The sequence below is a fragment of the Acanthochromis polyacanthus genome, chromosome 6 (assembly GCF_021347895.1).
Source record: "Acanthochromis polyacanthus isolate Apoly-LR-REF ecotype Palm Island chromosome 6, KAUST_Apoly_ChrSc, whole genome shotgun sequence".
NCBI classification, from domain to species: domain Eukaryota; kingdom Metazoa; phylum Chordata; class Actinopteri; family Pomacentridae; genus Acanthochromis; species Acanthochromis polyacanthus.
The window spans coordinates 19,012,978-19,026,408 of record NC_067118.1 but is presented as its reverse complement, the minus strand read 5'-3'; the positions used below and the strand labels follow the sequence as shown (position 1 = coordinate 19,026,408).

General features: G+C 41.3%; 1 protein-coding gene across 2 annotated transcripts; it reads right to left on the bottom strand.

The window, feature by feature from the left end:
• Positions 1 to 924: 924 nt before the first annotated feature.
• Positions 925 to 13,055, bottom strand: znf341 (zinc finger protein 341). 2 transcript variants are annotated; one of them, XM_022214694.2, is made up of 16 exons: positions 12,974 to 13,055; positions 11,862 to 11,972; positions 10,676 to 10,866; positions 10,228 to 10,377; positions 8,559 to 8,897; positions 8,275 to 8,458; positions 7,892 to 7,985; positions 7,711 to 7,801; positions 7,422 to 7,602; positions 6,600 to 6,850; positions 6,212 to 6,420; positions 5,612 to 5,708; positions 5,283 to 5,415; positions 3,228 to 3,339; positions 2,946 to 3,016; positions 925 to 1,808 (listed from the first exon to the last, which is right to left on the bottom strand). In XM_022214694.2, the coding sequence occupies exons 1-16, from the start codon at positions 13,002 to 13,004 to the stop codon at positions 1,252 to 1,254; spliced, it is 2,802 nt and encodes a 933-aa protein (XP_022070386.2). In that variant the 5' UTR covers positions 13,005 to 13,055; the 3' UTR covers positions 925 to 1,251. The 2 variants fall into 2 exon arrangements, with proteins under 2 accessions (XP_022070386.2, XP_022070387.2); XM_022214695.2 differs by having other exon boundaries at positions 7,892 to 7,982.
• Between the last annotated feature and the right edge of the window lie 376 nt (positions 13,056 to 13,431).

The window sequence follows — 13,431 nt, the reverse complement described above, 5'->3', positions numbered from 1 at the left end:
TTGAAGAAGTTAATGCTGGTTCTGATAGAAAGTTGTCAGAATACACAATACATCACGTTTGTTGCCTGTGGGGCTGCATAGCTGCAGACCACTCAAGGTATCCATGTTGGCCCCTGTGAACTGCCGAAAGAACCAACAGTAAGCATCAGAACTAGACCATGGACTAATGGAACAACGTGGTCTGGTCTGATGAGTCATGTTTTCTTTTATATCACATGGATGGCTGGGTGCATGGCTCATCTGGGGAACACATGGCACCAGAAGAAGGCAAGCATGCAGAGGCAGTGTGATGCTTTGGGCAATGTTCTGCTGGGAAACCTTGGGTTCTGCCATTGATGTTGATGCTACTTTGACACGTACCACCTATCTAAGCATTGTTGCAGACCTGTACGTGGTCTGCAACAATGCTCAGAGTCAAAAATGCTGGAAAAACTATGTGAATTATAAAGTGAAATTTTGACCCAACTATACATGTTTTAAGGGTTTTGAACTAGGAAAATATTCAGTGTGAAGACTAAATTTTGAATGGCTTCAATAAAAATACTGAAGTCTCTTTAATGCACATTAAATACCTATTTAATGTATGGACTTCAGCATAATTTCAAACACAACAAATGAACTATTATACACAAAGAATCAGCTGATTCTGAGAGGCTCAGCTGGGAGGTACTCACTGACGTGTTATACTCAACAGTCTTGATTAGTCCTTCTCACACTGCTCTCAATATACAGTATATCAACGGTATTACTTGTTGGAGTAAAAGTAAATAAAACAGGTTGAGGTAAAGTGAGCATACCAAAAAATCTACATACCAGAAACTGAATCAAACTGATTATACTCAAGAGGTAGAGTACTGAAGTATGGAGCCTTCTTCTCCCATGCAAGTATATTTAAATGGACACAAAGACATTTTGAAACATGAGTAAACTTATGATAATTTAATTTTTGCTGCATTAAAATTAGAAAAAATGCTGTCACTGCATTTGACATCAGTTTAAATGAACCACTGTTGTTGAACTTGCATAAAATTAGTACACAAGAACATGGAAATGGTCTCCTGGTAGTCTGGACAGTACAGATGCAACAGGTAACATCTCTCCCACATCGTTTTCACTTACTTAAATAAGGAAAAGCAGTGTGAACAATTTAAATAACGTTTTAATTTAAAACAAGTAATAACAGAAATCCCCCAGAGTCTTTATGAGTTCAGTTTTTCTTAGTTGGTCCATATCCAGAAAACCTTCCTAAGACTACAAACATGGCTGCTGCAAACAGTTTTGGTCAGCGCTCTGAATCTGCTCCAGGGCCTCGTCTCCATGCTCCACCCTGTCATCCTCCTCCTCTTCTCTTTCCATCTGCTCTTCAATTGCAGTAATAGACAGAGCAGCCTGACAACCCTCGTCAGTCTCCCTCCCCTCCTCTTCTTCCTCCTCCCCATGTGTTTCCTCTTGCTGTTGGCTGCCGTTTGAGCTTTCATCCCCCTCTCCATTATCTCCCCCAATCCGTGGCCTTTTTGCTTTTCTCATGAACCTGCTTCTTCTCCCGTCATCTTCTCCATCCTTCTCCTCACCCCTCAGGACTCCTGCAACCTCGTTTCCCTCTGTCTCTCCCGTCGTTTGTTCACTTCCTATTCCTTCTCCTGCTGCGGGACATTTGTGATCTCTGTAATAGCTCTGTCTGGTAAATCCCTTGTTGCAGGTGGAACACCTGAAGCGGTAGTTGTCTGTGTGGGACTGCTGATGCTCGAGCATGTGAGCCCTGCGGCTGAACACCTTCTGACAAAACAGACACTTGTAGGGTTTGATACCTAGAGGAGAGAGCAGGTTATAAAACAGAGAGACGATAATAAGCAATATTTCCACATCTGGGTCACGACTAATGTGTTATCTGGTTAATCTACAGGGTGTCTCTACAGTCTGGACACATAGGCAAAAATACATATTTTCAAGAAAAATAACATTTTTAACAACATTCTGTTCAATTTTTTAAAAATATTGAATTTAATATATATTTTATATTTACTCAAATACATATTTAATATAATGGCCATATTTAATCTGTGGAGGCAAAAAAAAATCAATTTTTAATGAGATTTCGTATGTGTCCAGACTTTAGGGACACCCTGTATTGTAGTTAAATGCACTCATTATTTCATTTTGACCTACAAAATCTGCTTTTGGGTTTAAAAAGGCATGTTTTTTCTCTTTAAAAATCCCCCAAATTACACCAATTATCAGAGCCAGGAACTGTTTAAAAAAAAAAAAAAAGCAAGAATCAACAGAATTTCAACTTCCTGTCAGACCTTGAACTAATCACGCATGATGTGTTGTCACTACTTCATTAAAAATCTTAAAATAATATAGTTTGCGCTTTTTTCATTTCTTTGAAAACCAAAAAAAGTCTGTGCTCCTCAGCAGAACTGAAAGACCATTAGTCATTGGTCATGTCACTAAAATTCAGGGGCTTTTTCACTGAACTGCAGACTCAGATTACAGAGAGCAAATAGGAGACAAGTATGAAACAAGTTTAAAACAGGAGTAAAACATCGTAGAATCACCATTTTTTCCAGTGTTGGTTACATCTGTGGGCACTTGGAAAAATGTTGTATGTGTTGATTCCAAACTTTCAGTTTTTGAAAAATAACTAATCAAAGAAATTGACCTTTTGTATATTTATGTTTCATGATTTATGGCATTATAACTGTCATACTGCACAAAGGACACTTTGGAGTTGCTTCTACTTCTCGCTGGCTGAGCTGTTTCCATATAGATGCAGGACTTTATATCACAGTTAAGATATAGCCCACAGTGAGTGAAAATGTGACAGAAGCAAAAAACACACGTACTGTTTACAAGGCTCAGACCATTATGAAATAAGTCATGTGGGGAGTAATATTTTGTTATTTTTGGCTTATTAACATTTTCTATTTGTGTAATGAGCTCACCAGAATGTGACAGGATGTGGGCCTTGAGTTTGTCTGGTCTGTTGAATTCTTTAGTGCAGCCCACATGTGTCCTGATAAGAAAACAGAAAAGTTAGTATATAATTAAGAATGTAAATATAATGTATATGTACATAATATAAGAATAGGAAAAGTTGTAAGAAAAAGAAAGAACTGCTGTAGGAAAAGCTGAAAAAGCTTGAATAATAAAAGTTGAAGGAAGTTTGACTTGTATAAAAGTGGAACTATTTCAGTGACTACAGCTACCTCATGGGCGAGCCTCACCTGAAGGGACACTTGTACTTCTTAAAGGGTTCGTGGATGAGCATGTGTCGCTTCACTTTGTCTTTCCTGTTGAATGTCGCCTCACAGAGGGAACATTTGTAAGGCTTTTCACCTGTAAAATGAAATGTTCATCAAACTAATACCTTTACTTTGATGAATTCCCTAAACAGTAATTATGTAGATTACATGATAGACAAACAAAGAATTAAATTCAAGTGTTTGCTCGGGCTGAACAATTTAATCGGTCACCTACAGAAATATCAACACACCCAGCAATGACAGCCACAGAATTAACACAAGAAAAGCACTCAGAGAGCGCAGTACTCTGCCATGGCTGCTTAGTCGTTGCATCATTTTTGACGGATGAAATCCTGAAAAATTTCATGGCAGAAGTCACGTTTACATAGAATGTGGCCAATTAGTATATAGATATACCCACAAACAAAATGACCTTGCGCTGAGCACAGAGGTGTGTTATGCATGTGTACACTATGTACGGATTCCGAATTGTGTGACCTAAATATGAAGCGGGTAGCGGGAATTGATGGGACTGAGAAACACCCTCACAATTTAATCAATTGTTCCTTGTATCATTTCCGATGGATAAGTCCCGATAAGTCCACAGCGGTGGATTTGAGGCAGGATCACAATCATGTGATTGTCAGCAGGCAGCTGACAGACAGGCAGACAAACAAACAAATGGATAAACGTACGCTGATTGTCACATAACTCCGCCACGTTTCTTGGGGTAGTAAAATGCTCTGTTGTCTGTGGGGCTTGGCTCAAAGTCTTTTTACTCCACCAACGAACATGGCAGAGTTATGTGATGATCGGCATACATTTGTCTGCCTGTCTGTTAGCAACATTACTCAAAACCGGACAAACAGATTGGGATGACATTTTCAAGGAAGGCCAGGAATGACACAGGGACCAACTTATTAGATTTTGGCAGTGCTGCGGCTTATAGTTTGGATCCAAGGATTTGTTAAAGATTTCTGTATCATTGTATAGTGGCACAGCATCACTGTAACTATGACAACAAGTGAACACCACATCAGCTGCCTACTGAAGATCACATAATTGTGATCTTGCTACAAATCAACCGGTGCAGACTTATCGGGACTTATCCGTCAGAAATGATACAAGGAACAGTTAATTAAATTGTGGGGGCGTTTCCAAGTCCCATCAATTCCCACAGCCCGCTACATATTTAGGTCATGCGATTCGGTATCCATACATAACGTACACCTGCATAACACATGCATGTGCTCAGTGCAAGGTCATTTTTTATTAAAGATTTTGTCCGTCAGAAATGATACATCTGAGCAGCTGCGGCAGAGTACTATGCTCTCTGAGTGTTTTTCTTGTTGCGAATTGGGATAGTAGTCCAGCTAGATTTCTTTTTGTTCTAAAAAATTTCTGAGAAAATCCTACAAAGTTCTAGCCTAGCCGCGCTAGACAACCCACGGCAACGAATTTAATTCTCTGCCAGGGTGGGTCTAGTTACCCTCCATAAGGCTCGAGGTTGGATGCTCCTAAAACTGGCCGGACGAATCACCATGAAGTGTAGAGTCAGAAGGCGGGCGTAACTAAGTGATGACAGAGGCGCGACGATTCTGACAGAAACAACCGGCGCACAATAAACAGTTATCTTTCGACTCGGCTTTGGCCACAGCCCTTAAAGATTTGAAGCTAAAATTCAACTTGAAAGATAAACAAAGGATGGCACTGAAGTGTTTCATTGAGAAGAAAGACGTATTTGGACTTATGCTGACGGGATATGGCAAATCCGTAATATACCAGTTGGCTCCGCTGGTTGGGAAGCTAATGGGACTTAGCCACAATCCGCCGGCGCTCTAGGAACTACGTCAGCCTATTCGTTGCGCTGATTGGTTGTATACCTACCCAATTGCTGCAGAGTGATTTGAAAGACAACCTTTTAGCCCGCCTCCCTCCCTGTCGAGCGGTCCTAGACCCTTGTGTCTTAAGAGCTGGGTCTAGCGCGGCTAGGCTAATAAAGTTCTATGACTGTTTTCAGCCGAGTGTCTTTCGGACCTGAGTGAATACGTGTGTGTAGTTTGAGGTAGTGCTCAGTCTTAAAGGCCTTCTTGCAGATCTGGCACTTGAACCTCCCTCCAACACCGTGAGTGGGGAGGTGGCGTCTGAAGTATCTTTCACACGGGAAAACCTGGGAACACCAGAAAGACAGCAAATTAGAAACACTGCACATGTTAAACCTGAGCTCAGAGCTGCACATTTTAAAGCCAAGAAATTGAGCGTGGGGAGACTTGCACTTGCTGTTTACTGTAACATGTTTGCTCTTTCCATGAGTACATTCAGCTTTTTGGAATTCAAAAGGGTCGAATGTCAGATGTAGAATGTACCTTTTGACAGTGGGGGCAGGGAAAGCTGTGTGAGGCAGTCAGTAGATGTTGCTCCAGTGCTTCCTGGGTAGAATATCTGCTCTGACATTTCACACACCTGAGGCAAAAGGCCAAAAATGTGGTGAAATGAAAATCATCGACAGTCACAAAAACAGGACCAAAGCACAAAGACATTCCACAGTCACAGCAGAAAAGCAAGAATGAAAAATGAGGTGAGTTGATGGATAAAGCTGCTAACATTCTTACATATATTTTTATTGTCAACTTCCATGTATGTCTGCCAATCCATATTTCACCTCTATTTAGGGCACTCAGCCCCATTCCCACTCATTTTTGCTAGAGATCCTAAAAGATTGCACTGTATTTTTCAGCCAACATTTCTCAAACCTTTGTCTGGGATAATTTTCAGTTGCAGAAGAATACACATTTGGTGCTCTGCTGAGTCAAAGTCTAACCAATCACATACTTTCTCCACCTGCCCAAACTCCCTTTTTCTAGATTATAGATCAAAAACACTGAAGTCAGTTCTGATAACTTTGCGATGCCAGTGTTCCCACAGCAAACATGTAGTGTAAAACACCCAAAAGAAGATAAGCTGACCTGAAGATCGTAGTTTCCTTGCGTGTGTTCTGCTGTGGGCAGAAACAGTGGGAGTACTGGTGGACTCCCAGTTCAAACAGTGAGGGGAACACTTTGCTGCAGAGGTGGCAGCGGTAGGTCAGCTGCTCCTGGTGCGTCCGGATGTGTTCCAAAAACTGATCCAACTTCTGGAAGGTCTGAGAGCAGGACTTTAACACACACTTATAAACCTGCATGCAAAGAGATGTGCAATAAATAGTCACTGATCCTGTATGTCTTGGTCTTTCATTCCAGTTGCTCCAAATAATTTATAATTTACCTTGCTCTCTTTTAATGCATACCTCAGCATGTGATTTGAATTCATGTGTCCCACCACTGATGCATTATCTCCACCTTTTGCTATACTCACCTGCTCCCCTTTGTGCTGGGTCAGGTGGGACTTGAGCTGGAAGTAGGTCTTGAACTTGCTAGCACAAAACTGGCACTGGTAGGAGCTGTCTATCACGACGATCTGCTTGGTTTGAGTCTGACACTGTTGGTTCTGGGTGGGCTGCACCTGCATGTGGGCCTGAGGATGGCCGTTCTGCATGCCTCCCTCTTGGTTTCCCTCCAGATCAGCCTGAGCCTCAGTCACACTCTCCTCTAAATCCCCTGGTGCTGCTGCAGTAAAGAATGATACAAAAATACTGTGAGAGCTGGATTTGAAACTGTGATGATGGATGAGTTGCCTTCATTACCACACTGAGGAATGCAGCGGAGTCATGGGACAATTGGCGTTGGTTTGTCTGTCTGTTAACAATATTACTCAAATTGACTAAGGGATTTGGATAAAATATTCAGGGAAGGTCAGAAATGACACAAGGACCAACTGATTAGATTTTGGCAGTGATGCAGCTTATAGTCTAATTGGTGATCAGAAAACCCTTGTGCAATTATGTTAGCACATGAATAAAAGTGTGAGTTTTCATGGAAACCATGAAATCACCTAGGTGACCCCAAACTTTGATCGATGATGTAAACACTGAGAAACTGCTTTGAATTCAGAGGGCAGAAGTGGCCATGTGTTCTGCCCTCCAGTTCATCGTAGCTCATCAAAAGCTAGCTGTGTGGCCATCCTGTAAAGCTCTGAAGCATTGAGAGGAGGTCAAAATTATATTCAAAGCTGTGGTACTCAGGACAGTCATAATGTCAGTGTTAAATTTTTCACAGTGTATTACTGAACAGACATTACCCGTTTGTGCCGACTCTTCTTCTGCTTCTGCTTGTTGATCGCTCTGCTGCTGTGGTCCCTCCTCATCCTGTTGAACTTGCTGCTGCTCACCGTCCCTTTCTTCCTCGGTGGATGACATCGGGACCACCTTTACTGTGATTGGTAGTCTTGACACCGTACTGGCCACGCTCATAGGCCACACCTATAGAGCAAAACAGCTGTTGTTACTGCATTCACAACTCAGGGGAATAACTGAAGAAATCTCTTAATGGTTCAAAATGACCTCACAGAAATGTATGATATATTATACCTTGTGTGTCTGCATGTGTTTCTTCACATTGGACTTCTGGGCAAAGGCGCGGCCACAGACGATACACTGAAACGGCTTCTCTCCTGTGTGGCTGCAACCCCAAATTAGCTACAATTCATTTTCTTCTGGATAGATATATGTATTTATTTGAATACAGTCTACATGCTGGTAAGGAACTCACCTTCTAATGTGCTGCTGAAGATCAAAGTTTTTCGAGAAGATTTTGTCACAGAAATTACACTTCAGTTTGGGGCCTTTTCCCTTCAGCTGCTCTGCTGAGGAGTGAAGGAATAATTATCCTGCAACCATCATCACATATTTCATATCTATGGCCACCATGCTGTACCGTACAGTTAAAATAATCGATTAAAGGTACCATGCAAACTTTAAAACTTTGGACTTTCAGTGGATTTAATAGAAGTATCCAATTCAATTCAATGTGTGTATGTGTGAAGATGTGTGGAGAATTTTCAAAGTATGGTATGAAATTAGTCAGATATAAGAAGTTCATGGGCGATATATTAAAAAAAAAAAAACATCTTCTTTAATCAGTTCCTCAAATACCTGTGGCTCCATCTGAGTTTTTTTTACTGTTCCTTGGTCTTTTGGGAATGATAACCTTTTCAAAGTCACCCAGTTCTGTCATGTTGGTGGTGATGCTGCAGGTTTTTGTTTTGGTGCCTTGTTTGCCGGGGCTGTAGACAGGAGGGGTAGTGAATGACTGACTCTCCACACACTGACTGGGCACCTACAGGAGACACACATGCGTTTAGTGCTTTGTCTTGGAATTAAAAGGAGTTGAACATACTTTACACTGAGGTGGGAACCAAACGGCAAGCTCCACTCACTTGTACAGGATGGAAAGGCTGCAGGCCCAGGGTGTGGATCTCAGCACCACCACCACCACCACCCCCGGCCATATGGGGCAGTGTGCTGTACACCTGCACCACTGAGTTGCTGTGGTTTGCTGGGACCTGTGAAGACAGCGGCTGCTGGGCAGGCTGTCCAGCTGGTAGGGGGTGTGCTGGTGTCTGGCTGGAGGTCAGTGGGTGGGAGGACTGCTGCTGCTGCTGCTGCTGCTGCTGCTGCTGCTGCTGCTGCTGTTGATGATGATGATGATGGTGGTGGTGGTGGTGGTGATGGTGCTGAAGGTAGGATACACCAGCTGTGTGCATGCTCAGGTTGCTCTGTAAAAAGAAGCAGTTAGATTTGTTTATAGTGCAGCAGTTACCTCGGTCACAGACTCACAGACTTTGAGAAGCTCAGAGATGTCCTACCATCAAATCAAGTGCATGAAGACTTTTCAACACTATCATGCGCCTTTTCTGTGAGTCTGTACATTTGCAGATTTTCATAGAGAAAGTGTTGACGTATAAATGATTCTGATTAAAAATATACACTATCGTTCAAAAGTTTGGTGTCACCCAGACAATTTCATGTTTTCCATGAGAACTCACACTTTTATTCATGTGCTAACATAATTGCAGAAGGGTTTTCTAATCATCAGTTAGCCTTTCAGCACCATTAGCTAACACAATGTAGCATTAGAACACAGGAGTGATGGTTGCTGGAAATGTTCCTCTGTACCCCTGTGGAGATATTCCATTAAAAATAAGCTGTTTCCCGCAAGAGTAGTCATTTACCACATGAACAATGTCTAGACTGTATTTCTCATTAACTCAATGTTGTCTTCACTGAAAAAAAAGATTTTCTTTCAAAAATAAGGACATTTATAAGTAACCCCAAACTTTTGAGCAGTAGTGTACATAAACGAAGCAAAGCTGATACATGTACAAAATCTGCTAAGAATTTCATTTGTAAGTGACAGAATCTTGTTGCTCACTGTTGAGGTTATTTATTCTACATTTATAAAGACGTTTGTGTTTTCAGTCAGGCATCAAAGTTCCTCTTGAGCATGTTTCACCACTTGGCAGCTGTTTGGTAGCATTCCCAAGAAATTACTTGGGACTAACAAGACCAGGGTCTCTATTCTAAATGAATAAGAAGAGAACCACAAGTGTAATATTAATAGTAACTTGTAGATAAAAACTGAATGGATAGAATCATGATTCACATCAGGAAAAAGAAAATTTAAAAGGTGTTCTGACTTTGGATCAAATAAAGGTTTAAAACACATTTTTTAGCCTGCATCTTCTACTAGACATGTTTAAAATTTCACCACACAGTGCTTGCATCACTGGCTCGATGTTTTTCAGTTTGGCTGTTATAAAGAAAATAACTGCCTTTTTGATGTGAGGGCAGGAAATGATCAGACAAGTGACATCTCTGGTGTTACAGAATTCTGACAGAGATTTTCAAGATTCCATAAGCGCTGAGTCTCTACTTTATAATCTGTCACAATAAAATGTTTCATTCAATTTCCATCTCATGACATCAGTTAAGTCTGTGAGGGTTTGGCGCTTCTGCCTGAGGGTGGAGATTGGGTTTGGGCCTCAGACTGTTCAACAGAAGTGACAGGAAACATCTACAGTGTAATGTCGCTCCCTGTTGTGTTACCTGTATAGGTGTCTGCATGGTGGCCATGGGCTGGTCGATAGAAGTGAAGGCTGAGATAGCCGACATTAGAACGTCGTCACTGACCAGCACATTGCCTTGGACCAGCGTGTGCGTCAAAGGGGATGGAGGGACTGTGATGTAAGTGGATACCTGATGTAAAAGTGAGGAGAAACACACAAACATTCGAGGTGCATCTGTATAGCTTTCCAAACAGCAACAGCTACACATATGTCCTGAAAGAAATTCACATGCATTCCTACTGTCCTGGTCTTATTGCTGTCCATTTTTTAAATAAGATATTTCTAGAATCCTGTTCACTATTACTGTATCCCACATTTGTTTTCCTCTTTCCAATTCTGCGTGTTCACAGACAAAGCAGCAAAATAAGGCCTAAGTGATTCGTCATCTAATCGATTTTGAAATAGGTAATAACCCACTCTGTGCTCACCTGTCTGTTGGCAGGAGTCTGTGGTACGGAGCTGATTGGCGGGACGGCTGTGTAGGCGTTGGTGGACGCCAAGGACACTGTGGACAGGGAGGGGGTGTTCGACTGGCACTGCTCCCTCTTGTGGGTCATGAAGGCTGGCAGAGAGTTAAACTGTTTCTTACACTTCCCACAGAGGAACACGTCTTCATCGTCTGCAGAGAGGACAAAGATGGAGGTTTGAGACAAATACAGAAAAAACAAAGAAGAGAAGGATAGAGATGTCAGCACCTCAAGCATTTTCATAAAAACAATACTGCAAAGTAAATTTTGATGATATGCTGTGTGATGGGCTGCACAGTGGTACGGTGGTTAGCACTGACGCCTTGAAACTAGAAGATCCCCGGTTCAAGTCCTGACCTGAGCCTGGGATCTTTCTGCGTGGAATTTGCATGTTCTCCCTGTGCATGTGTGGGTTTTCTCTGGGTATTCCAGCTTCTTTCCACAGTCCAAAAATATGCTGAGGTTAATTGGTGATTCTAAATTGTTCATAGGCGTGAATGTGAGTGTGATTGTTTGTCTGTATATGTAGCCTGTGATAGACTGCTGAGCTGTCCAGGGTGTCCCCTGCCTTCACCCTAAGTCAGCTGGGATAGACTCCAGCTCCACCTGACCCTAACAAAGATTAAGCTGTGTATAGATAATGGATACACAGATGGATGATGCATAATTCACATATTGCATTGTATTGCCAATAATAAACCATAGAAGCTGTCACTCCATACTGAGGTTTTCTTTTGCTGTTGCTGTGCATCTGCTCCTGTTAGGTCAAAAAGCATTTTTGCATGCAGAATGTGAGGATGCTTTTCACATTTCAACATGCACACACCAATAATATCCCTGACTATTTCAGGGAATTAAGAAATCAAAGTATGAGTTAAAAAAAGGCAACACTGGCACTGTTCTATAGACTAAATGCTATATTCTGAACAAGTGTGCCTGTTGTTTAAGCTGACACTTACTGATCTTGAGACAAGATTATTCAGGATTTCTCTGGTATACAATCTTGGCCAAAAAAATAACATCAGGATCTCGTCCACTGTGATGAAGCTAACATCCAAATTCCTCTTGCCATACATGATTTCCAGGAGGAAAACAAGAGAATAACACCGTCTTCCATCTGTTACATACTGTATTTGCTGTTACATACCCATTGACTGGATAGTGGGGGTCCCAGAGACGTTTTGGTTGTTTGGATCAGGAACTCCTCCTTGGCCGTCCAGCAGAGACTGAACAGCCAACACAGTTTGGTTGTCCATGCCTGAAGAAGAGGAGGGTGCAGACACAGTGCTACATGCTGTAAATATTGCTATGAAGTATCTCTATCTACCACATTCACTGGACTGTGCTAATATATTTGAATAGAGAAAGATCAGAGTCAGTCATCTTCAGTCCACTAGCAGGATTATTGTAAACAACATAGGAAACATAACAAAGTCAACCTCGAGGGCAACTAAAGTGTTGAAGCACTGCTTGTTCATACATACAGCTCCCAAACTGCACCAAATGTGTCACAGAATCTGTCTTTGTGAAGCCAGCTAATGTGCAATTGTAATCTGACTCTTTTCTAATCAGCTCCTGAATGTTCACATTCTGTTTCACCTATTTCTTGCAAGTCATTTTTACATCAAAATGTCACAAGATCTCTAGAGACACTGACCTAAAAAAAAACCTTTTACATGTTAAACTGCAAGGTTCTGTTCCTCCCAACTTTGTACATGAAGCTTTTCTTAGGTATTTTATTCATAGTACATTTTAGCAGATTTGTTGCAATGTACAGCAATCCTTAGCTCATTGTGTCTCTTCATAGTGTCATGACTCACCTATTCTGTAGCGTCTATTCACAGTGAACCTACAGATGTAATAATAATGACTAACTATTCATAGTTGTTTCACAGCAAACACACTGTTAGCCCTTGTAGGTATATTATAGCATAACACAGAAGGTTTACATTAAAAGGGCCTACAGCAGTAGTGTCGAATTAACTCTGAATAGCGCATAATTTTACCGTGTGAATTCAGTGAAGGCAACCTCCATAACAATCATCCCAAAAGACTCGAACAGTCATCAATCAGTTTGTTTGTTTACATCCTTACACACTCCAACTTGTATGAGATATTTTGATTGTTCCAGAAAAACAAACGCCTTTACGTGGATTTGCAATGGATTTCCGAATGAGCCTGCTATATTGTATCATTTAACATATCCATTGACGTGTTATTGTGGTTGTAGATACGTAGTTACTGAAAAAATATTCCTACCTTCAAGCACTTCAAATATTGCCTGCGCCATCTTGTAGCTCTCCTGCTCAGCGCTCGACGGTAGATTAGTTAGGTCTGGTACCTGAAGGTAAATCCTCACGAAGTCAAGGAAATGCGACGAAAATACTTTAAGCCGCTAGTTTTTAGTAAAACGCTCGCAAATTATTGTTCATAACAGACTGGGGAAAATGCAGCACGATGGAAATACAGCTTGTTTGTTTGTCTGAAACTTCAAAGCGTGATGCAAAAGGTCTTTGTTGACTAACTCAAGCAGAAAATTAAAGTAACACATTTATGTTTTCAGAAGAGCCAAACCTCGACAGTAGTTAAAATTGGAAATTAACCCGCATCTCATAAAAATATATATTTTTAAAACGCGTTCATTTTAAGTAAACAAACACAGTGAAAGCGATGGTAATAAGCCTGTTTTTCCCATTGAACTTAAATGCACCTTCGAA